The 24,897-nt window shown below is 42.5% G+C and overlaps 1 protein-coding gene across 2 annotated transcripts in view; it reads left to right on the top strand.

Moving 5' to 3' along the window:
- AP3D1 (adaptor related protein complex 3 subunit delta 1) overlaps positions 1 to 24,897 on the top strand; it is a 136,953-nt gene that overhangs the window by 22,782 nt on the left and 89,274 nt on the right. For both annotated transcript variants that reach the window (XM_033954609.1, XM_033954610.1), the window contains exons 2-13: positions 3,981 to 4,076; positions 11,825 to 11,905; positions 12,388 to 12,468; positions 14,568 to 14,675; positions 15,940 to 16,069; positions 16,495 to 16,634; positions 18,050 to 18,123; positions 19,000 to 19,049; positions 22,682 to 22,731; positions 22,829 to 22,877; positions 23,380 to 23,525; positions 24,299 to 24,447. In XM_033954609.1, the coding sequence (XP_033810500.1) occupies positions 3,981 to 4,076; positions 11,825 to 11,905; positions 12,388 to 12,468; positions 14,568 to 14,675; positions 15,940 to 16,069; positions 16,495 to 16,634; positions 18,050 to 18,123; positions 19,000 to 19,049; positions 22,682 to 22,731; positions 22,829 to 22,877; positions 23,380 to 23,525; positions 24,299 to 24,447 (1,154 nt within the window). The remainder of the gene's footprint in view (positions 1 to 3,980; positions 4,077 to 11,824; positions 11,906 to 12,387; positions 12,469 to 14,567; positions 14,676 to 15,939; positions 16,070 to 16,494; positions 16,635 to 18,049; positions 18,124 to 18,999; positions 19,050 to 22,681; positions 22,732 to 22,828; positions 22,878 to 23,379; positions 23,526 to 24,298; positions 24,448 to 24,897) is intronic.

Raw genomic sequence — 24,897 nt, 5'->3', positions numbered from 1 at the left:
TGGCTCAGCGATTTCAATCTGTTCAGGGGCATGCCTTTGGCGATTCCGGCGTGGATGATAGTTACCACGGATGCCAGTCTCTTGGGTTGGGGAGCTCTCTGCCTTCAATCCTCAGCGCAGGGAGTCTGGTCTCCGGAGGAGGCTCAGTGGCCCATCAATCTTCTGGAACTGAGAGCGGCCAGGCTCGTGCTCCAAGCGTTCCTGCCCATGATTCGGGACCGCCCGACGAGGATTTTTCAGACAGTGTCACGGTGGTGGCGTACATCAACAAGCAAGGCGGTACCTGTAGTCTTCAGCTGGCAAACGAAGCGCTCCTGCTCCTTCAGTGGGCGGAACTTCATCTTCCTCTGCTGTCAGCGGCTCACATTGCGGGTCAGGAAAATGTTCAGGCGGACTTCCTGAGCAGAAATCTTCTGGATCCCGGAGAATGGGAGCTCTCCGATCAGGCGTTCGCCCTCATAGTGCAAAGGTGAGGTCTCCCGGACATGGACCTCATGGCCTCGTCAAGCAATGCAAAGCTTCCTCGCTTGTTCAGCAGACGCCGGGAACAGGCGTCGGAAGGAATAGACGTGCTGACTCTTGCTTGGCCTCCGGGTTCTCTGCTGTATGTGTTTCCTCCGTGGCCGATGATAGGTCGGGTGTTACATCGCATCTCTCAGTTTTCGGGCACGGTGATCCTGGTGGCTCCGGATTGGCCGCGTCCGTGGTATGCGGATCTGATGCTTCTGTCTGCGGGCGATCGGTTGTTGTTTCCGGTGACTCCGGACTTACTCTCTCAGGGCCCAATCCTGATGGAAAATCCATCCCACTTTGGTCTTACGGCCTGGCTCTTGAAAGGTCACGGCTGAGGCGTAAGGGTTATTCTGAACAGGTTATTTCGACTCTGCTGCGCGCAAAAAAGAGATCCACCTCTGCTTCTTATGCTCGTGTCTGGCGAGTTTTCGATTCTTGGTGTGCGGCTCAGGGTCGGTCGCCCTTCCAGGTTTCTCTCTCTACCATTCTTTCCTTTCTTTTTTTTTTTTTTTTTTTTTTTTTATTTATCATTTTATATATAAATACATATACATTACTTGTATAAGAAAATAAAGAGAGAACTTCCACAAGTTTTAAAGGAAAAATATATCTGGATAATGTCCATTTTCATAATTGAACCAAAAATTCACTCTTAATTAGTCCACATTCTGGAGGAGAAAAATTCACATTTGTGAGAGATATTTATAATAAGATATTATCAGTAAACCATATTTGTAGAGTACATCTTCCTACTTTACTTTGGGAGTAATCCTACATTCCCTTCAGAGATATTTGAAGTTGTTATTCCCTTTCCTTCAAGAAAAAATTGTAATTGTGAGGGCTCAAAGAATATATATGAATGTTGATCCAAAAGGATCTTACATTTACAAGGATATCTCAATTGGTATTTGGCCCCCAATTGTATTACAAACTGTTTCAGTTCAAGGAACCTCTTCCGTCTGGTCTGAGTTGTTTTTGAGACGTCTGGAAACATACTGATCTTACTATCCAGAAAGGTCACTTCTTTCAGCCTGAAAAACAGTCTAAGAAGTGCCTCTTTGTCTTGTTGAAAGACAAACGCCACCACAAGAGTAGAACGACAGATTACTTCATCCACTGAAGTTTCAAGAACTTCTGTTAAGTTCAATGGATTAGGAAATTCAGGAGAAACTTCTGTACCTGAAGTTTTCTGTTTTGATACAGGCAAGTAATATATCCTATGTAAAGGAGGTAGTCCGACATCAGGATATTTGAATATTTCTTTTAAGAACTTGTAAAACATTTCCTTAGGAGGTGTTGTTAACACCTTAGGAAAATTAAGGATTCTTAAATTCAACATTTTCATATAATTTTCAAAGTTTTCCATTTTCCTAGTAAACAGTAATCTGTCCTGCAAAATAACAGACTGAGAAGCTTGTAAACTTTGAAATTTCTGATCCAAATTTTTAACCTTTTCTTCCTGATCCTTCAACTCCTCCTGTAATTTGTCCAATCTCCTTTCTTGAAGAGTCACCTGAGGTAGGGTTCCTGCACATAGTTTATACAAAGAGTCTAACGCCGTCCAAATAGACTCTAAAGTTATCTCAGCAGGTCTTACCAAAGGAAGGACTGTAGAGACCTGTCCTTCACTCGCTGAAATCTTAGCCACCTCCTCTGATGTAGTTATTCCTGCCGAGAGCACTTGAGGATTAGGCAAGCCCTCCAGCTCCATCGGCGACGCCATCCGTCCCTGTGGAACTGCCACTATTCCCCAGTCTCGCGGCTGCAGAGGAGATGGAGGTCCCGCGGGGCTGAGCGAGACTTCGCTCCCGAGAGCCGAAATCTCTCTCCGATTCGGCTCAGCCGGAACGCCCTGTGGCGAAGATGTGAAGAAACGAGTTATTCCCTCCTGCCTCGTTGAAGCGGATCCCGGCTGCCGGGCTGAAGCAGCCGCTCTGCCTCGTCTTTTTGGCATGTCGCCAGCACGATTAAACCCGATACCAGGTAGGAATTTAATTTCGCAGGAGAGCTCAACTCAGCGTCCTCTCTACGACGCGGCCATCTTGTTTCTCCCATTCTTTCCTTTCTTCAAGAGGGGGTGACCAAGGGTTTGGCTTCTAATTCTCTCAAAGTTCAGGTGGCCGCTATTGCTTGCTATAGGGGCCGGTTGTCTGGTTCTTCCCTTGCATCCCAACTGGATATCGTTCGCTTCCTCAAAGGGGTTCAGCATATTCGGCCTCCTGTTAAGAAGGTCTGTCCGGAGTGGAGTCTGAAGGTGGTCCTTGGGGAGTTGCAAAAGCCACCGTTTGAACCTCTGACGAGCACTACTCTAAAAGATGTCACGTTGAAAGTGGTTTTTCTGGTTGCTCTGGCTTCAGCCAGGCGAGTGTCTGAGTTGCAGGCGCTATCTTGCGGAGATCCTTTTTTGAGAATTTCGAGTTCAGGTGTGTCGGTTAGGACTGTTCCTTCGTTTCTTCTGAAGATTGTCTCCCCTTTTCATGTGAACCAGTCTCTCTTCCTTCCGGCTTTCCGGAAGGAGGACTGGGGGGAGCGTTTCTCTTCTCTGCGTTTGCTGGTTGTTCGTAGGATTCTCTTACATTACCTCCAGATTACTAATGATTTTCGTCGTTCCGATCACCTATTTGTGTTGTTTGCAGGCCGCAACAAGGGTATGGCGGCGTCCAAGGCTTCTATCGCTCGTTGGGTCCGGGAGGCCATTGCGTCTGCTTACTTAACGTCGGGTAAGCGGTTGCCGGACAAGCTCCGTGCTCATTCCACTAGGGCGATGTCTACCTCTTGGGCGGAGTCCAGGGGGTTTTCTTTGGAGGAGATTTGTCGTGCAGCTACTTGGTCTTCTCGGAATACGTTTTCGAAACATTATCGTTTGGATGTGGCGGTTCGTGTGGAATCTGCCTTTGGGGCTTCGGTTATTGCGGAGGCGGCGTTCGCTTCCCACCCGACTTGAGGACTGCTTTGCTACATCCCACTAGTCTCTGGATTCATCTGCTGCTGTTGAAAAGGAAGGAAAAATTATGTTCTTACCTGTTAATTTTCTTTCCTTTAGACGCAGCAGATGAATCCAGAGTCCCACCCTGGTTCTTTGCTGGTTCTTTGCTCACTGTGTGTTGGTTGCGGGTTTTCCGCGGTTTGTTTGAGTTAGTAGTTGTGTTCTCATTCCTGTTTGTGATATTGGTTGTAGGAAAGAAGTTTTTTACGTATGGACCTTATTTCTGGTTCCGGATGCTTGGGCAAGGAGCAATACTGAGGAAACAGAGAGTGTGCCAACCAATGGGACTACCTGTTATTCAGTTCTCTATCTCCACCTGCTGGTAGATGTGTATTATCCCACTAGTCTCTGGATTCATCTGCTGCGTCTAAAGGAAAGAAAATTAACAGGTAAGAACATAATTTTTCCTTCTTTTACAACAAATATTTTGAGAACTCTTTCCTGAAACTATATGACCATGTTCTCTCTTTTTTTTTCTTAGGCAAAGTACATTTCCCATTGCATTGACGAGATCAAACAGGAACTGAAGCAGGACAATATTGCGGTCAAGGCAAACGCTGTCTGTAAGCTCACATATGTAGGTATTTTGCAAGTTTATGCTGTATATATGCTGCCTTTCTAATGCAATAGGTGTCTCATTCTGAACAGTAGGGGATTTGAGCTGTGCAGAAGGAATCCATTAGAGGTTTTCAAATTCTCCTCCTCAAGAGCAGTGGTTCCTAATCCTGTCCTGGAGGACCACCAGCCAGTCGGGTTTTTGGGATAACCCTAATGAATATGCATGAGAGAGATTTGCATTTAATGGAGGTGACAGGCATGCAAATCTGCTCCATGCATATTCAATAGGGCTATCCTGAAAACCTGACTGGCTGGTGGTCCTCCAAGGACAGGGTTGGGAACCACTGCTCTAGGGGGCTCTGCCGCCTCCTCCAGTTTTTCCTTAAAGCACACGAGCCAGAAGGTGTCTTTTTGATCTGCTCTCTGTTTCTTTATTATTTTCACTGTTTTTGTGGCTATCGGTGCACCAGAGCTCCCCAGTGCAGGGGAAAGCTCTGCCTTTGTGGAGAAGAAGCATGTTAATCTTTTGGGGACCTGTTTGGCCAGCCTGCAGAAAATTTTGTAGAGCTCGGGGTCCATATCTCTAGTAGCTCAGCATGCTTAACTGAATTGCAGGGGCTTGAGTGCAGGCTTAGGCATCCACAGGGGGCTCAGTGGGGCTCTTCAGAGTGCTGGCTGTGATTTTGTCTCCCCTCCCCTCCTTCGCTTTTGTGGTTATATGGGAATTGAGGATCAGTCCAACTGTCAGCCTGAAGATATCAGTGTTTGGAGGACTGGCTGATGGATCTGGGAGAAAAATACCTGCCTCTATTGCTTAGAGCTGAGGCAGGCTGCAGTACCTTCAGAGCACATCAGTGAATAAGGCAATTACAACCTATGGGCAAAATCGGGTTGGGGAGGGATCTGTAAAACCTATTTTTGAAAGTTTCTGCCATATTCTGTAGGGTCCCCCACCTCCTAAAATTCTGTTTTCTGAGTTTGACTTTTAGTAAAATAAGTTTGGGGCCATTTGTTGGTGCCAAGATGTTGCTGTTGTGTGCTATCTTGGATTTCCTGATTTTTCTTTTTTCTCCAAAGTTCTCCAGATCCTTCAGATCACCTCATTTTGACTCAAAACTGGCAGGGATGGAGACCTTGGGCTCTTTTACCCCTAATTCATGCTAGGTTTACACTAGTTGGATGCTGGAAGAGTGCCCTTGTGCCAAATGCTGTGCAGCATGTGAAGGGGGGTGGGAATGTCAGGCTTAGCCACTCCTTTGGTCTCTAGGGCTGAGGAGCATTTGAGGGGAGAAAATCCCTCCCAGAGCCCCAGAACAGCGACAGCATAAAAGTGGAAGCCGCAGAGGTGGGATTACCTAAAAGAGACTCGATGCTGTCTAGTAAAGCCTTCTCTCCTGAATGTGTTAATTTGATGTAGAGAGCTTATTTGGATAGCTGTGATTCTCATCTGAGGTCTGGCAGCGAGCCAGGGGTCGCGCAAGGGGGCTTGGGCTCCCAGGGCGAATCGATGTCATTGGCATCAGGATCCGGTGTACCTCTGACTGAATTCCAGAAGGCGAGGAATTAGTCTGTATGGTCTTGCTGTCACAGAGCAAGTCTTCCCTGCTGGGCGATATAGGGTCGCAAACAGGAGCAAATACGCAGGAAGCAGTAGTGGCCCTCAACCAAGGGGTAGATCCCAAAGTGCGCTGGCTGTTCATATTTTCGGTGCTAGTAGAGCTCGTTACTGACTCCCTGTTGGCGTTAGACTCTCAACAGGCCCCTTCCACTCAGTGTTCTATCCTGAGCAGAATGAGAGTGCAGCCCATGCATCCTGATATAAGTGTTTTAGTCATGGAGCACTGGGATGCTCCTAAGAACTCTTTAAAGGTAGCCAAAATAATGACTACACTGTATCCTATGGCACAGGAGTGGCAACAGATATTTGCTCAGCCTAAGGTGGATTCCTTAGTAGCTCAGATAACCAAGCACATGTCCCTGTCAAGTAAGGGAGGCTTAATATTAAAGGATATGCAGGATCATAGAGTGGTTATGGTCTTAAAATGGCCATTTGATGCAATGGCCTTAGGGATCAAAGCAGCTGTAGCAGCCTCTTTTTTTTTTTTTTTTGTCATACCAAATCCTTAAATATTTTAATACACTCGCTTGTGATCGCTAAGCTTGATTATTGTAACTCGTTATTGCTAAATATTACCCAAAAGGAAAAGAAACGTTTACAAATAATCCAAAACACTGCAGTTAAAATCATTCATAATGGAAAAAAATTTGATCACCTAAATCCCTTCCTAATTGATTCACATTGGCTTCCCATTAACCAACGAATAACCTATAAAATTTTGCTTTCCGAATTTAAAACGCTATCCACTAACGAACCTCAATTTATAGATCGGCTACTCATCCCTTACAACACGACACGTTCACTCCGAACCGCATCTCAGGGACTACTAATGATTCCTTCTCTGAAAATTATTGGAACCAGACATCACGACATATATTCCGTAATGGCCCCTTTAACCTGGAACGCCTTGCCTTTACATATAAGAGAAGTTAAAGATCTCTGTAAATTCAAAAATAATTTAAAAACTTTTTTATTTAGAGAATCATTTAATGTTTAAATAATTCATTTTTACCAATCCCAATCCTATTCCTCATGTGTTTCCCTTATTTGGTTTTTCTTTTCTTCATAATTATGATAAATATCAATATTGTAACTGTTCTCTCTTACTTTCCATTCCCTTATGTATCTGAGTCTGTTTGTTTGTCAGATTGTTTTTAACCCTTTTTAATGATGTATAATGAACTCTTGATCTATCTTATATTTTAATGTTACTCGCTTAGTATGTAATAAGCGATTTATCAAATTTTAATAAACTTGAAACTTGAACTTTAGGTGTGGACTCAATCTGACAGAGGGTAAGCCTTTGCCCCAGTTGATGCTAGCAGATGTGGTTTATGTGGCCAATGCTCTCTGAGTCATGAGCAAAGTCTCGGCTTATTCGATTTCAGCCCACAGAATGCTCTGGATCAGGCAGTGGGTGAGAAATTCCACCTTCAAGGCTACTCTCCCTTTCAGACTCCTTTTCAAAGAACAGAAGATTGGAAAGGGTCTGGATGATCTCATGATCAGCGTGGGAGATCATCAGCTAAAATCTCTACCTGACAGCAAACCAAGAACTTCTAGAAGTTCTAGGCAGTCTAATTTTCATAATTTCAGGCGCTTTCGACAGTAATCGGCTGGAGCCTGAACCTGGGCTGGATAGTGAATTTTTGAAAGAACCAACTGGTTCCATCCCAATCTTTGGAATAACTGGGAGTACTATTCAACACAGCAGAAGGCCGGGTCTATTTTCTAAAGGTACACAGACAGAAGCTTTGCATTCAGATAATAGACATGACGGCCAAGCCAGCTCTATTTGCATGACATTACCTCCAATTACTAGGCTCCATGGCAGTCACTATAGATGTGGTCCCTTGGGTGAAGGCTCACATGTGACCTCTCCAGAACACACTACTGTCTTCATGGTCCCTACAAATGGACTCTCTTCAAATGACTCGCCTGTGGACTCCAGAATCCCGCCACAGTATGAATTGGTGGCTCCGTCCACAGTCGTTATTACAGGGCATGCCCATCAGAATAATTTTGTGGGTGATTCCTACAACAGACACTAGCTTGTTTGGCTGGGGAGGCCATTGCAATGGTTGCTCAATCCAGGGGTGGTGGTCGGCCTCCCAGAGAAAGTGGTTCATCAACAGACTGAAACTTAGAGCCATTCAATTGGCATTACAGAAGCTGGAGAAGTCTGGAAGGACAGGTGGTCAGTCTTCTCGAATAATGCTACAGCTGTGACATATGTCAATCACCAAGGAGGCACCAAGAGTGTGCAGCTGAGCCTGGAAACCCACTTGTTCTAATGGGCAAAGCTATACCTACAGGCGATCTCCTCGGCGCATGGAGCGGGAGTGGACAATATCCAAGTTTATTATCTCAGCAGGCAGACCTTAGACCCTGGAGAATGGATAATATCTGCAGCAGCGTTCCAGTCCATTCTTCTTCAGTGGAGTCAACCAACTTTTGATCTGATGGCTATGGCAAGGAACAAGAAGGCGGACTACTTGACCTTGACTACCATGACCCCATCTCCCCAACCCTCCATGCAGAACACTGGCTACCAGTTAAGAAACGCTGTGTATTCAAAGACCTTGTTATGGCCTACAAGATATTCCACCTCATCGTCCCTGCATACATCACATCCAAACTCCCTCAATACACTTCCGCCCGCCCACTCCGCTCTGCAACTGAGAAATGACTATACATCCCTGCAGGAAGATCCCTCCAAATGGAAGCAGCTCATAAATGCTCATACAGCCACTTCATCCCCCGTCTTTGGAACCAATTGCCAGCCCAGATAAAATCACAAGACTCGCTGATGATCTTCCAGAAAACGCTGAAGATCCATCTCTTCAATTGAACAGTTCCAACGGATAGCCTCCTCCTTGCTCCCCTTTCTTGACTTCTTGCTCTCCTCCCACTCCCCCAATCTCTTCCCTCCTCCTATCTCCCCCTCCACTTCTCTCTCTATATCTTCTTCACCTCTGTCTTCTACGAATGTCTGTAATTTTATTGTCCTAGAATTTTTTTGTGAATGCCAGTTATAACCCTTTCTGAACTCCCAGGAGAACAGGATAGAAGTCTAAATAAATAAATACTTCAGTTGAAGATCTGAGCCCCGAACCAAAGGCTTGGATGCCCTAATCCAACCATGGCCAAAGAGCGAGCTCTTGTATATGTTTTCTCCATGGCCCATGATAAGAATGAACCGTCACAGAATAGCAAACCACCCAAGGAGAGTAGCAACAGATTGGACATGCAGTCCTTGGTACAGGGATAAGGGTCTCTGACTGCAGGTACAGCCCGGTCTTCTGTCTCAGGGCTCAGTGTTATAGAAGATCCAGATTGCTTTGGTCTTTCGGCATGGCTTTTGAGCATGCGGTGTTAGAGTGCAATGGATACTCAGAGGTAGTCATTGCTACTCTCCTCAGGGCCAAGAAGCCTACGACAGTCTCTGCTTATGCTAAAGCATGGGAGATGTTTCAACACTGGTGCATGAAAGAGAAGGTGGAGCCATTTAGTACTCAGATTGCGGTAGTGCTAGCTTTTCTCCAAGCAGGTCTTGACAAAGGCCTCGCGGTGGCGTTACTCAGGGTCCAAGTGGTGGGCCTCTCTTGTTTCGGGGCTTATTGATGCAAAGCTGCCATGGCCAGATTCCTAAAGGGGGTACCCAGGCTCAGACCATCAGTAAGACAACCATTTCTGGAACCTTAACGTGCTTTTGCATGGCCTCAGTCTACATCCTTATGCGCCTTTTCAAGGGGCATCCTTCTTGGATTTTACTGTCAAGACCATTTTCCTCATAGCCATTAATTACATCAGTGAGACAAGCCTCATAGCTGCGGGCCCTTTTGTGTAGGGAGCCCTTCCTCAAGATCAAGGAGGTGGGTGTTTCCTTTGGCATGATCCCGTCCTTATTGCCGAAGGTTGTTTCAGCGTTTTCATTTCAATCAAGATGTAAGGTTACCAGTGTTCCAGACCACAGGGTCAAAGAAAAAGGACAAAATTCTGAATAAGCTGAATGTGAGGAGAGTCTTCCTACATTATATAGAAGTCACCAATGAGTTCCAATGTCAGACTTTCTATTTGTGCTCACCAGTCAGGCTAGATGTGGTAAACCGGCATCTTAAAGCTACCATTTCAAGTTGGATACAGATGACCATCTCGTCAGCATATATTGCCTGTGGTAAGCAATTGCTGGTCTCTTTGAAAGCACATTCCACAAGAAGTGTGGCTGCTTTGTGGGTGGAAGCTTGGACAATTTCACCCAAGGAGATTTGTAGGGCAGTGACCTGGTCCACTTTGCATACGTTCTTTAAGTTCTACAGAATGGATGTGGCAGCATGGGTCTTCAGTGTTACAAGCAGTCACAGAGGTACCGCCTTAGATTTCTGGGACTGCATTTGTACTTTCTTACTGTCCAGAATGACACACCTATTGCACTAGAAAAAGTGATTAGGGTCTTACCTTGCTTATATCTTTTCTAGTAGATAGGTGTGTCATTCTGGAATCCCCCCCTTTCAGCATTTTTTCCTCCTGCCTAATCTCTCAATCAGGAAGTTTGCGTCAAAACTGATATTTTGATGTCAGACCTTAAGGGCATGAAGAATAATCTATTGCTATAACTCATTGAGGGAATGTTTGAGCTCCATAATTCTTTCTGATTGGTATGGTTATTTCAATGTTTTGATTGTTCAATTAAAATGTTTAACATGTTTGTTATACTTTCAGACTAATACTATAAACTCCTCTACGTTTGCCAAAAGGTGCTTAAAAAGATACAAAAAAGAAGGCAAAAAATGTCAGTAAGGACTCTATGAGTGTGATTCCTCCTTGTTTTTTCTTTTCTGTTTTTGATTGATTGGAAGTGTCTGACATCATTTTGGATCTGCTTTTAAGCCCGGTTAGTTGCCTCTGCGGGCTCTCCTGCTTCCCTCCCAGCCGGTTCTGCTCCAGCCTTAAGATCCTGATGAAGGGTTTCACCCGAAACCGGTTGATCCAATGACTATTCTGGTCTCCTGCAATTCTCATTGACTTCATTTGGCTCGCTTTAAAAGCTAAGTTGGCTGTGGTTTCATTTTGCATCTTGGGGATTAGGCTGGGGAGGACTCTATGAGTGGGTTTTCAGTTTGATTCACTCTCTCACTAGTTCACTGTTTGTGACTTATTCATTGTTATTAATTCTGCACAGTTGATTTTGCACACTAGGGACGCCCGATGATGGTGTGCAGGCGGGGTGATTCACCTCCGTCTTTGTAAGTGGAAGCGCTGGAGTTTGTTCTCCCGTCGCTAATAACCTCACACTGAGAGCGTCCCTACTCCTTAATTGACATTTGGTAGTTGTGTGGTTTGGTTTGTTAGCAGTGATTAGCTGATAGACACACTCATAGAGTCCTTACTGACATTTTTTGCCTTCTTTTTTGTATCTTGTTATACTTTCAGAGCAGAACAGATTTGTAGTTTGGGGAGTCTCCCTGTACCCCTTCTTCTTATGTGTTCCTATATAGGCTATTGCCTGATTTGGGACAAACTGAAGTGGGTAGCCCTCTAAAGAAGGAGGAGTAGTTGAAAACCTGGAATGGATTCTTTCTGCATGGCTCACGAGTATGGGGAGAATACTCTACTGTCCAGAATGACACACCTATCTACTAGAAAAGATATTAGCAAGGTAAGAACCTAATCTTTTTGTGCACAGATAGACGTGTATGTCACCAGGGTATTACAGGTCGGTATTATGGAGTGTTAGGGACCCATACTGAGATTGGAGGTACTTAACTGTAGAAATGGAATCATTTGCAGAGCTGTAAATGAGATTACAGCGAATGGCAGGAAGTAGCAGCAGGTTTGACAGAACTGTACATGGTCTGCTACAGGTTAAATTTGAGAGATCTTGGCAGAGCTGTTTATATGGGTCTTGATACTAGGATAGTGGGAAATTTGATGTAGGGTAGGTTTGAAGTAGCTGCATGAGTCTTTGTAGGAGAAGAGCAGTGGATGATGCTAGATAGAATATTAGTGCATTGGTAATGGTTTGACTCGTGTGCTGTGAACCATTTATTTTCTTGGATTGCTGAAGATGCTTGTTACATTTTTTTTTTTCTGAAAACTGATTTATTAATTGTAATGGGGAAAATCTGATCTATTTTTTCTGGTAACAGTTACAGATGTTGGGTTATGATATCAGCTGGGCTGCATTCAATATTATTGAAGTTATGAGTGCCTCAAAGTTTACATTTAAGGTAAGTTCTGAGTAAACAGCGATGACCTGGGGTTAAATGAAATGTCCATTGTTTATTCTGGACAAGCCACAAGATTTACAGTGTCCTCAGGTGTTTAGGCTTATGTTGTGTGTCGTATGTGGCTCCTTCTCCTCCCGAAGAATAGTGTAAACCTCATCTTAAAGCCACACAGAGTGGTTTAACTATTGATTGTCTCAGATTATGTGTTACAATATATGTATATAGAGATATAAGAACATAAGAATAACCTTACTGGGCCAAACCAATGGTCCATGAAGCCCAGTTACCCGTTCTCACGGTGGCCAATCCAGGTCACTAGTATCTGGCCAAAACCCAAGGAGTAGCAATATTCCATGCTACCAATACAGGACAAGCAATGGCTTCCCCCATGTCTTTCTCAATAACAGACTGAGAGCAGGAATGAGATTTGTTTGAAATGATGGAATTATTTTTCTTTTCTTTTTTTTTTTGAATGACAACAGCGAATTGGTTATCTTGCTGCCTCTCAGTGTTTTCATGAAGGAACAGATGTAATCATGTTGACAACCAATCAGATTCGAAAGGTAAGATGTTCACTTTCAATCATTTTGTGCTTAGGAATAGCAGTGTTGTTTGAAAAATTTCTCCCTTTGTGCTGTGAAATGGATGAGTTTAACAAGAGACAAATGGTGGCTTTTATTTTGAAATTCCTGCATGTGCACTTTTCACTTTTTAAATTTTAAAGGAAATAGTGAATTTCTCTTGTAAATTTCACAATCTGTGATTTGTATATGAGGCACTTTCTTTCATAAAGGCAGAGGTTTTAAAATTGTTTTTCCTCTATTGGGGACTTAGGGCTCCTTTTACAAAGGCACGCTAGGGCCTTAATGCGTGGAATAGCGCGTGCTAGCTGCTACCGCCTCCTTTTGAGCAGGCGGTAGATTTTCGGTTAGCACACGCTAATCCGGTGCGTGCACTAAAACCACTAACGCACCTTCATAAAAGGAGCCCTTAATTACATTACATTAGTGATTTCTATTCCGCCATTACCTAGCGGTTCAAGGCGGATTACACAAGAGTTGTCAGGAGGTTACAAGAATTGTAACATTACATAAGAATTGTCGTAAGAATTACATAATAATTGTTGAAGTTAAGGAGATACATGTTGGGTAATTAGAAACATTTTAGATTAGATATGGGTGGAGTGTGTGGTAGGTAGAGTTTGGGAAGGAACTAGTCGTGTTAGATAGCTTTTATGTATTTTTTGAAGAGTAGGGTTTTTGTTTGCAACAAAAAATACAGAACAAAGGGAGGAAGTGACGTCGCACCAGGGAATGGCTGCTTAATTCAAGGGCTCTGTCCGAGAAGTTGAGTTTGTATTAGCGAAGAGCTTCCCATGAGTGTACAGCCAACTAAATTTGGTGGGGTAACCTTCTGGAAGAAATGACAAGCGGAAAGAAACTAGAAAAGTACCACTACACTGCTAATAGTGGGGATAAACAGTGATTAGAGTTGGGCGGAGTGCAGCAAGAAAAAAAAAAAAAAAAAAAAGATGGCACCAACACATTCTGATACGGAGGATGAAGATCCCCTTACCTGCCTGCTGGAAGAAGATCACCAAAAAATCAGTACAAGCCTGGTTCCAGGAATTGAATGCAGAAATGATAGGGGTACCAGATGATGTTAAAGCTGCCTTAACTGAAATCAGAGCAGAGGTGAATGACTTGGGAGGTCAGATGTCTGAGGAACACATGGCCACACTCTGAGGCCTGGGGATCTACAATGCATGCCCATATGGCATTAAAAGTACTTCAGAACCAACTTCTGGTGGAGCCAGGGAACTGTGAGGATGTATGGATCACAGCTCCAGTGGACCCCATTTTGAAAAGGCAGGCCTGCCAGGAGAAGGGAGTGTAGGAGGGATTCTGATCCGACTTCCATCAGCCCACCAGATCCTCCTTTGGATGCTAGTGAGAAGGGACATTCGTGTTAGGGGGGTAGAGTGGGGGGATGACCCAGTGGCCCGAATACACTAGAGTTGCAGAGGCAGAGGAGGGAGTGGGCATTCTTCCTATCTCTCTGGTTTAGCGATGAACGTTAGATAAGACATTTTAGTGCATCCAGGGTGGCCAGAATTGTATCTGGCATTACTTGTATAACAGGTGTGAATCCTTGTTTATGACTCCCTGTTTAAGTATTTTCTTCTTGCATCCATGCTTGTATTCCTTTATTGATTTTGGAAAGAATAGTGTCCTCCAAGACAAACTGAAGTGCAATGTGTCTGAATTTTCTGCTCCACTTGGCATTGCAATAAATAGTAGCCCTGTTTTTTGAGTTCTGCTACTCCTCAGGTTTTCTGAGATTTATTTAAGGTAGGACCTTGAGGTCAATAATCTTAACTATGGGATCCTTTTATTAAGTTGTGCTAACTGATTTAGCGCACTTTAATAAAAAAAAACAAAAAAACCCTATATTTAAAAAAAAAAAAACAAACAAACCCCAACAACTCCAGTCCACTATTAATTTGACATTTATGGAGTAAATGTTAATATTTTCCAGTATTTTTTTGGTGGTTTGGAGTTACTGATCTTGGCCTGAGGATCTAGACATGCTGTATCTGTTTCCCCAAGTTTTTGGTTTTGTTCCATTCATTGGTTGCTTTTCCCCCCCCCTTGATTTCTAGGATCTGAGCAGCCCAAATCAGTATGACACTGGGGTGGCACTGACTGGCCTGTCATGTTTTGTTACGCCTGATCTTGCTCGAGACCTGGCAAATGACATCATGACCTTGGTAAGCTGTTAACGTCAGAACACATGACGGATAATCAGAACTGTATAGATGAAAACTCACTGTAGTTGGTTAAATACTGCTTTCAGTATAGCATGTATATAGAGGTTGTTCTGTGCAGAGTGCTTAAAGTATGTGCGCTAAGTGTGAATTTTATAGAACACTAGCACAAGTGTGCATTTACTCACTTAACTTTAGGCATGGCCGCTTACACCATTCAAAAGCTGGTGCAAATGCTTGTGCATAACCGACAGTATTCTATGATCTTATTATGTAAGTGCTGGATATGCCCTCTAACCGCCATATCCACATCCCCTAGTAGTTATATGCTAAATTATAACTAAGGGCCGGATGCTCTAAAATCGCTGTTAAAATCCTTTTAATGGGGACAAATTTTGTGCATGTATAACACACACAATTTCGGTGCCCATTAAAAAAAAATAAAAAGCTGCTGTTTGGGGTGCTTTGCTTTTTTTTTTTTTAAAACACTACTGGCACCACCAGATCTGTCCAAGATTTTGGAGCATTAAAATCCAGCACTTCATTTTGTGTATCATCTGGGCATCAATTGGAGTGCTCATTTTAATATCGATGAGCTTGTTGCAATCCATTTACATATGATTATCGGAGGCTGCTAGAAACCACGGAAAAGACCACAATTAGCCATATTGGGTATCAATAGCTGAAATACTTCAATACTACACAGGTAAAAACTGGTTTAGCATTGATCATTAAATGCACAGTGAGTTTTTGAGCATATGGGCCCAAGTGCAGTTATGCGTGTAAATGCAAATTAGTGTTAATTAATAATCCATTGCTGATTATTGGTGGTTAATGCCAATTAGCGCCTAACTGGTACTGCTCTATAAATATTCAGGATTATAGAATGTTGGGGATAGAGAATCTAAATATTCAGCGCACAGGTTGTATTGTAGTGTTTCCTGGAACGTTCTTACATTAAAGCTCCATAGAAGAAATGAAAGATTGGGATTTGCTGTTGGATTAACATGCAGGAAACCAGAAAATGCGAACATTATCAGGTTTGGGTGAAAAACACCTGCTGCTTACACCATGAGTATGGTGGGGTAGAACAGAGTAGTACACTTGGTAAGGAAAAGATTTATTTGCAATATCATAAAGACGGTAGGAGTTAAACAAATGGATAATGGGAGGATTTGGGTGGAAAGGGATAGAGATGCAATCTTTTCAGTGTCTCAGACGTTCTTGTGAGAGTACAGGACTCTGACTACAGTTGTTTTGCTAACAGATGTCCCACACAAAACCTTACATCAGAAAGAAGTCTGTTTTAATCATGTATAAAGTGTTCCTGAGGTATCCAGAATCCCTCCGCCCTGCATTCCCTCGCCTTAAAGAGAAACTGGAAGATCCTGATCCTGGTTGGTTTATTTTTCTCTATTTTTGTCTGTGTTTTGGTTCTTGGGATGCATCATAAATTAAACATAGAAATAGCTTGGGAAAGAATCCAAATTCTCAGCAAGCATTGATAGTTGCTGATTTTAGAGCTTTTTAATGTGTAATTTTAGAACCTGTGGCTTGGGTGATAATTTTGCTTAAAGTGGAATGGTAGTTGTGATGAAAGGGAGAGCAATTGGTGGAAATTGTTCCCTCCATGTTATCGGGCAAATGTTTGAGCTGCTACTCATTTCTGTAAGGTGGTAGAACTGTTTTTTTGTTTTCTGTGGGGAGGCAGTTTGTATGTGTGGGTGTGTGAACTGCTTTTGCTGTTCTATTTTGCAGAATCTGTATTCATGTGAAGCTTTATTACATTTGTTGAATCAATGTTTCCTGTGTTTGTTCCTAGGTGTCCAGTCTGCCGCGGTGAATGTCATTTGTGAATTGGCAAGACGCAATCCTAAAAACTACCTTTCCTTAGCGCCGCTTTTTTTTAAACTGATGACCTCATCGACCAATAATTGGGTCCTGATAAAAATTATAAAACTGGCAAGTTTCTCACTTCTCTGCTAGCTACCGTGGATTCCAGGCTCGTGTGCTTATTAGCACATATGTGGTGAGGAAGAGCAATCTCTCACTTCAGGATTTTATAATTAACACTCTAATAAAGTGAGAAAAAGCTGCAGTATGAAGATGGCAACATAACACATACAATTACTTCTCTTCCCTCAGTGTCGCAGTACATGACATGACCACCAGGTTTTCAAAACCATACAGCAGAAGTTCAGTGGTCAGTTTCAGCCACGTGAGAGGGTTTTGGCTCTCACTTTTCATTAGTAGGAATCTACATGATTGCCAGGCTGCAGAAAGTGGTGGCTCTCTTGATGATCTACTGAGAGTTTTATTTGTACTTTAATATTTGAATCATCCTGCCTTAATAATAATTCTAATACTTCTGGATCCCTTGAGAGGTTAGATTTGGGGCATTAACTTCTCCTTCCCCTTTTTTCCAGTGTTGTACAGGTTCTTGGTTACAAGGCACCATGCTTGGTTCATAGGTCAGATGTTACACTTATATCTTAGTCCAGCAATGGAATTGGCTAACACTCTTATTCTCCTGGGGGGGAATGTATGAAATGAAAAAGAGCTTTTTTGCATGAATTTTTTGACAAGATTTACACTTGCACTTTAAGAATTCCAAGGATTTCAAGCACTTTTTACACTGTGACGTTTTGGGAGCTTATTTACTTATTTTCACCATATTTTTCATTATTTTGTAATTTTTATTAATTTCCTCATTGCTCGTTTTCCCCTGGTGAGAATGTTTGAAAATGACTTACACCATGTGATTACACAAAACAGGACTAAATGATGTATGAGGCAGTTCTTATTTAGACTGATGCCTGGTGCTGGTCACCTATGAGTTTCTGCCTGAGCCCACAATCCCTCGTGTCTAATTTGAAGGGCTCATACTGATGTCCATTATTGAAAGCTCTTTTTCATTCCATACATTCCCCCCAGGAGAATAAGAATGTTAGCCAATTCCATTTCTGAATTATTGAACGGACGGTATTGGCAGCACTAGTGTCTGAAGGGTTCTACTATTTGGACACTTATATCTTTGCCAGGAAGTGACTGCATTGTTCCTCTGGATAATTGTAGTCTTATCAAGAGCATCCTGTAAAAGAAAATATTCAAGAGAAAGCTCTTGTCAAATATTAATTTAGAGCCAAATTAACTTGAGAGAAAACTGACCAGCCCAATCACATTGATCTAGCACATGCTATTGCTTCCTTCAAATAATGAAGCATTTGTGTACAGTCTGTTGTCTCCTGGCAGATAGGGGTGTATAAAGGAATGTGTGAACCTTTTTGAGAAGGTGCTTTGAAAGTGTCTTCACCTGGAATTAGCTCTACTAAATGATGAACTCTGAAAAATGTATTTTCCCCCCCTTGTACAAATAGTTTGGTGCACTTACCCCACTAGAACCTAGGCTGGGAAAGAAGCTGATTGAGCCACTCACCAATCTCATACATAGGTATGTTTAAACCCCCCTCTTTTTATATAGGTTAATTCCCTGTAAAACTTGTGGCAGAAGAACTGTAAACCGTAGCTTTCTGTGAGAGATGCAGCACAATCTGGTTTTCTAAGACTCTCAAATCTGTGTTTTGATACCTTCCCCCCCCCCATCAATTTTCTGATGTCTCTTTTTTTTTTTTTTTTTTGGGGTGGGGTGGGGTGGTAGACTGCCCTGTACATTTCTGTCTCGGATAATATCTCCAGTTAGGTTCATTTTACATATGTCATGACAGTAATGAACCTTGTTCTTAAGCCAGAGTGTGTGGAGTATGATCTCAGTCTTCTTACTGCTAACACTTGCTACAGTACTTGTTTCAGGCCAAAGAGCTTCCTACTGGACAGTGGCATACCAAGGGCAGGGTGGTGGATGTGGTTCACTCCAGTGCAGCGAGTAGTCACAGAGCCCCAGTGTACAGGTGCATAGCTGTCGGCTCTGCTGGCTGATGTCGGAGGGGGCGAGGTCTGCCAGAGCCAACAGCAATGTACCTGTATGCTGCTGCTCCACGACTGTTTGGTGCACCTCCTTACTGCTTTGGTTGGGGGTGATATGCCTGGAGGAGGGAGGGTGCTCTGCCCCAAATAGCAACCAAGCTAGGTACCCCATTGCTTCTGGAGTTAATAAACTCTTATTTATCCAAGCATGTTTGAAAATTCCATTTGTGGCACCTAATACAGTGGGGCATATTTCTGTATCTTTCTGCACATTTGTTTTTGGTCTCTTGACTACACTGCTTGAAGACACCTCTCCGCTAAATGCACAAAATAATCACTTGACCTGTTTTATGGGTGGAGGGAGATTTTTCTTTCTGAAATAGTTTTTCTTTCTACCTCTTAGCACTTCAGCCATGTCCCTTCTCTATGAATGTGTGAACACAGTAATAGCAGGTAAGTGTTGGTGTCTGCTATTAACTGTTATATTAACTGTTTATATTTTAATTTGTGCTCCTTTTCATACACTCATATGAAGAGTGCTTATAGTCATTTGTTTTCCTGGGAATTTTGTGGGTGGAGTTGTGGTGTTCATTCTACCAGGTTCAGAAAGATTAATGCCATTTCTAGAGCTTCAAGAATTTGTGTCTCAATGCTTGATGTTAAATGGGTTGTGTTGTGCTGGTGGTAAGTAATTTTGTATGGGAGGAAGGCTTGCACTGGTTCTGCCTCAGGAAATTTGAAGGGCAGCAGTTTGATCTTTTACTGCGTTCCTTTGTTAACATTGAGTGGATATTCAGGGTGCGGCCTTTGGCATATACATTTTGTCTGCTGGGTTTCTGGAGTCCTACTCTTAAAGGTCACTGCTTTGGTACATCCTATCAGGTTGGGTCAATCTGGAGGGATAATAAGGAAGGAGCAGTTAGAACATAAGAATTGCCGCTGCTGGGTCAGACCAGTGGTCCATCATGCCCAGCAGTCCGCTCACGCGGCGGCCCTCGGGTCAAAGACCAGTGCACTGACCGAGACCAGCCCTATCAGTGTACTTCCTTGTTCAGCAGGAATTTGTCTAACTTTGTCTTGAATCCCTGGAAGGTGTTTTCCCCTATGACAGACTCCGGAAGAGCGATCCAGTTTTCTACCACTCTCTGGGTGAAGAAGAACTTCTTTACGTTTGTACGGAATCTATCCCCTTTCAACTTTAGAGAGTGCCCTCTTGTTCTCCCTACCTTGGAGAGGGTGAACAACCTGTTCTTATCTACTAAATCTATCCCCTTCAGTACCTTGAATGTTTTGATCTTGTCCCCTCTCAATCTCCTCTGTTCGAGGAAGAAGAGGCCCAGTTTCTCTAATATTTCGCTGTACGGCAGCTCCTCCAACCCCATAACTATCTTAGTCGCTCTTCTCTGGACCCTTTCGAGTAGTACCGTGTCCTTCTTCTTTGAATTTACAGACTTATGACTTATTTACATTATGTTAACAATAGCCGTAAATGATAACAGTGAATAATACAAAACTTTGCTAAAATAATTACGATTGGAACCAGGGTAACGTAAAATTTATTACGATAGGAAAAGGTTAACCCTGACTGTCCTATACCACTTCCTTTTATTCCCTAGTTTTTCACTAACTCTATCCTCTCTCTCCCACTCTTTCATTCAGCATCTGGTCTCCCATCTACTGCCTCTTCATCATAGCAGCAACAGCATCAGCAAAAACAGCAAAATCACTTGCAGGGTTGTAGTCTTACCCATGGCTGCTTGTTCTGCCCCAGAAGGTAGGGTTACAATATAGCTCCAGAAAAAAAGACGGATTGAGACATCCACGTTTTACTTCCATTGCTTTAAGTGGAAGTAAAAGCAGGATGTCTCAATCCGTCCTTTTTTTTTTTTTTTTCTTTTCTGGAGTCATATAGTAACCCTACCAGAAGGGGAAGGTGACATCAGATGGGGCAGGGCTGGCAGCTGCAGTTATAGAGACTAGCAGATTTTGACCCTATGAAGGCTTTACACTGGTATGGAGAAGCAGTGGCAGGGGTAGTAGCAGAAGGGGAGGTAGAGAAGGTCTTGCTAACTTTGTTGCACAGCAGTCCAAAAAAGGTGCATGGATGAACAATTTAGAGGAAACACTGTTGCATGATGGTTGGAAGTACTAAGATCTATTGGCTCCTGATTGTAGGGTTCTAAAAGAGAAACCAGCTGAAGACTTACTGAGGTTTCCAAGCTGGTTACATTGGTGGTGGGTAGGTGGGGTATTTCAAATAAAGGAAAAATTTCCAGGTAAATGCTTGTGGTGCTGAATCCCAGTTGTGATTCAGATTGAGTTAGAGGAAACTGCCAAGTTAGATTTTGAAGGCAATTATGGTTTCCTTTGATAGCTTGTTGCTTGTGTGAAATTACTTCATTTCTTTTAATTCATAAATTCTCCATCTTGGTTTTCATTTTGTGATTAATGCTGAGTAATATCTTTTATTAAAATTTGATATATCCCTGAATGGTCAAACATAGTAACACATAACATAGTAGATGACAGCAGATAAAGACCCAAATGGTCCATCCAGTCTGCCCAACCTGATTCAATTAAAATTTTTTTTTTCTTCTTCTTAGCTTTTTCTGGGCAAGAATCCAAAGCTCTACCCGGTACTGTGCTTAGGTTCCAACTACTGAAGTCTCCGTCAAAGCTCAGTCCAGCCCATCTACACCATCCCAGCCATTGAAGCCCTCCCCAGCCCATCCTCAACCAAACGGCCATATACAGATACAGACCTTGCAAGTCTGCCCAGTACTGGCCTTAGTTCTTCAATATTTATTATTATTTTCTGATTCTATATCCTCTGTGTTCATCACATGCTTTTTTGAACTCCGTCACCATTTTCGTCTCTACCACCTCTCTCGGGCACGCATTCCAGGCATCTACTACCCTCTCTGTAAAGATGAATTTCCTTACATTGCTCTTGAGTCTCCCACCCCTCAGCCTCAAATTATGCCCTCTGGTTTTACCATTTTCCTTTCTCTTGAAAATATTTTGTTCTACGTTAATACCTTTCAAGTACTTGTACGTCTGAATCATATTTCCCCTGTCCCTCCTTTCCTCTAGGGTATACATATTCAGGGCTTCCAGTCTCTCCTCATACGTCTTTTGGTGCAAACCTCCTATCATTTTCATCGTCCTCCTCTGGACCGCTTCAAGTCGTCTTATGTCCTTTGCCAAATATTGTCTTCTAAATGGAACACAATACTCCAAGTGGGGCCTCACCAACCACCTGGGGCATCAATACCTTCTTCTACTGACACCACAGTGGTAAAACATGATAACATGATAAAACAATTAAGAAAAATAAAACACAGTATACATAGAAGTTAGCATCATCAATCTATACATATAAAATCGGATGTATGTATGTATGTTCCAGCATAACTCCGAAACGCATGGACAGATTTCAACCAAACTTGGTATACATATCAATTACTATCTGGGAAAAATACTGTGGGGGTGACATGTAATGAATCATCGAAAAGACAGATATTGCTTTGACCAATTGTGTGAAGCTTGAGGAATGATGTCACATTGTGCTGTGCTGTCATTACTGTAACAATGCCTCCAAGAAAACGTAATGTAATTGGCCAAGTGCAATCAAAACTACATCTAGAGTTTCAGAGATTGTCCAGCAGCATAAGGCCCGACTACAGGATATTAAAGAGAGAGCTGCTACATCTAGAGCTTCAGAGACAGTACAGCAGCGTGAGGCCCGACTACAGGATATGAAAGATAAGTGTCTAATCCATAGTTTTCGAGCTTGCTGAGATACTCCCGATGCCATTTAAGTCCAAGTTCAGCCCCATAAAGAGGGCTATTCTTGCTGCTGAGATTGGGATATCTGAGCAACGCCGGGTGATCAGCTAGTATGTAATACAGTAGCAACAACAATTAATTTACATGTTTTGGAGAAATTGCTGTGCTTGTGCCAATTTGCAGAATCAACCACTGCAAAACTTTTGTGAAGAAACCAATAGTATTGTGTTGGTTCTGCTTTGACCCAAGAGTTTTGATCTTTTTTTTTTTTTTTCTTTCCTCCATTTGTAATCTAGTGTTGATATCTTTATCGTCTGGAATGCCTAACCACAGTGCCAGCATTCAGGTACTTGAAAAGATGTTTAATATTTAAATGTACCTTTTTGAATGGATTAAGTATGTGCAAGAGGTGTGTATTAGTGAGAAATACTTTTTCTTTTCAGCTTTGTGTTCAGAAGTTAAGAATTCTAATTGAAGATTCTGACCAGAATTGTAAGTATGACTTGTAGCTTTCCTGTGGCTGACACGAGTGGAAAGGAATAGATTTTATCCTGTACTGCGTGAAAATCTCTTTTCATATGATGTTTTAAAATGTTTTCCTGCATGCTTCTAAAACCCAGTGTCTTAAAAAATGTCTCTACATAATCCCACTGGGTGAGAGGTTATTCAGGAAATGTTTTGCCTAATTTGCCCCAAATACTCTTGGATGCATGCCATCACTTGTATTTTTTCTTATGTGAGTCAGTTCATTCTAGTGTGTAAAATTTTGTGCCACATTCACCAAAATGACTAAGCCAAGAATTGCACAGGAGCAGCTAGCTTGAAGAAGTAACAAGATTCAGAGGAAGGGGAGTAGGGGAGCTTAATCTTCATACTCATTTTACTTATTCTCTCTACTTTTGGTGTTCTTGAAATTGTTACATGCTTATGGACGTGTTTTTCCTCAACCTGGTGAACTTAAGGGATTAATCTGTGTTGTGGCCTCCTTTTTCAGTAAAATACCTTGGTCTATTGGCAATGTCGAAAATCCTGAAGACCCATCCAAAGTCTGTCCAATCCCACAAAGACCTTATTCTCCAGTGTCTGGATGACAAGGATGAATCTATTCGCCTCCGAGCTTTAGATCTTCTCTATGGAATGGTAAATTGCTAAGTTCTTCATCTGCAGTGCCTCTCTAGTTCTTCAGGTTAAAATTATTTAACCTTGATGCATGGTTTATTAGTTTGGAATTAGCAATATGATTTGCTGGATTTATTTTAAGTATGGTATGTAATCAACAGAAAGTTACTGGTATGTTAAAAGAAATATGAAAAATATTGTGAAAGCAGATGGGTGCATCTTACTTCTAGTAAATGAATTGTAGAATCCATTGGTACTTTTAGTATTGTTGAATATCTTGTATCTGATTATATTGCAGTGCACACAAAATAATACCCTCCACATTCAATTACTGCATGCACTGCTGTGTGCCTGAAACCCGCAAACTTCTCAATCTGCGGCACATTAAACATAGTTGCTGTGGCTCAAGGCCTTCAGACATTTCCACGATGATGTCATGCACGAAGGCCCTCCAGACAAGCCCTGAGATGCTAGTTGGGGGGGGGGAGGGGGTGCCAGCAGGGAAGAGGGCCAGAGAGAAGGAGAGGTACTGGCGCCAGCTGATTGTCTACAGGACATGCCTCTCGCTACGATACACTGCTCTTATCTAATAAGACATACTTATGAGCAGGCAGGAGACTGCTGCTGCTGCTGATCATCATTGGTTTAGGTTTTGATGACACATTGCCATGACCCAGCACCACACTCAAGTAATCATTACACAGGCCTGGTAGGAGCCAAAATAGTGAAGATTTTGGTGGCATATTTATTTTTAGGGTGTACAGCTGATAATTACTTGTTCAACTTGAAACCAGGTATCAAAGAAGAACCTGATGGAGATTGTGAAGAAATTAATGCTACATGTGGACAAAGCAGAAGGAACAACATACAGGGATGAACTGCTGACCAAAATCATTGATATCTGTAGCCAGTCAAATTATCAGTACATTACCAACTTTGAGTGGTTCGTAGATTTTATTTTATTTTTTTTTGCTATGGTCTAAAACCAAATACATGATAGTAGAGAATGACACGGGGAAAAATTTGTCCCTGTCCCCGCGACCACTGTCCCCGCCCCGTCCCCGCGGCTACTATCTCTGCAGCATCCATACAAGCCTCAGTACTGCAATATTTAGCTTATTCCTTCCTTATAAATCAAAGTTCTGGCTGCTGAACTAGAGAAAGAGATGTTTAGCTGGCAGGGCTTTGTTTATAAATTTTTATAAACACAACTAATATACTACTTTATCCTAAAGCAAAAAAAAAAAAAAAATTTTTTTTCTTCCTTTGTTGTCTGGTTTCTGCTTTCCTCATCTTTTCATTCAATTCCTTTCATCCACTATCTATCTTCTCTCTGCGTCTTCCATTTGCTCTGTTACTGTGCTTCTCCCTTCACCTCCCCCCCCCCAAATTG

Source organism: Geotrypetes seraphini, chromosome 8 (genome assembly GCF_902459505.1).
Source record: "Geotrypetes seraphini chromosome 8, aGeoSer1.1, whole genome shotgun sequence".
In the NCBI taxonomy this organism is placed as follows: Eukaryota; Metazoa; Chordata; class Amphibia; order Gymnophiona; family Dermophiidae; genus Geotrypetes; species Geotrypetes seraphini.
This window is presented reverse-complemented; position numbering and strand designations above follow the sequence as displayed.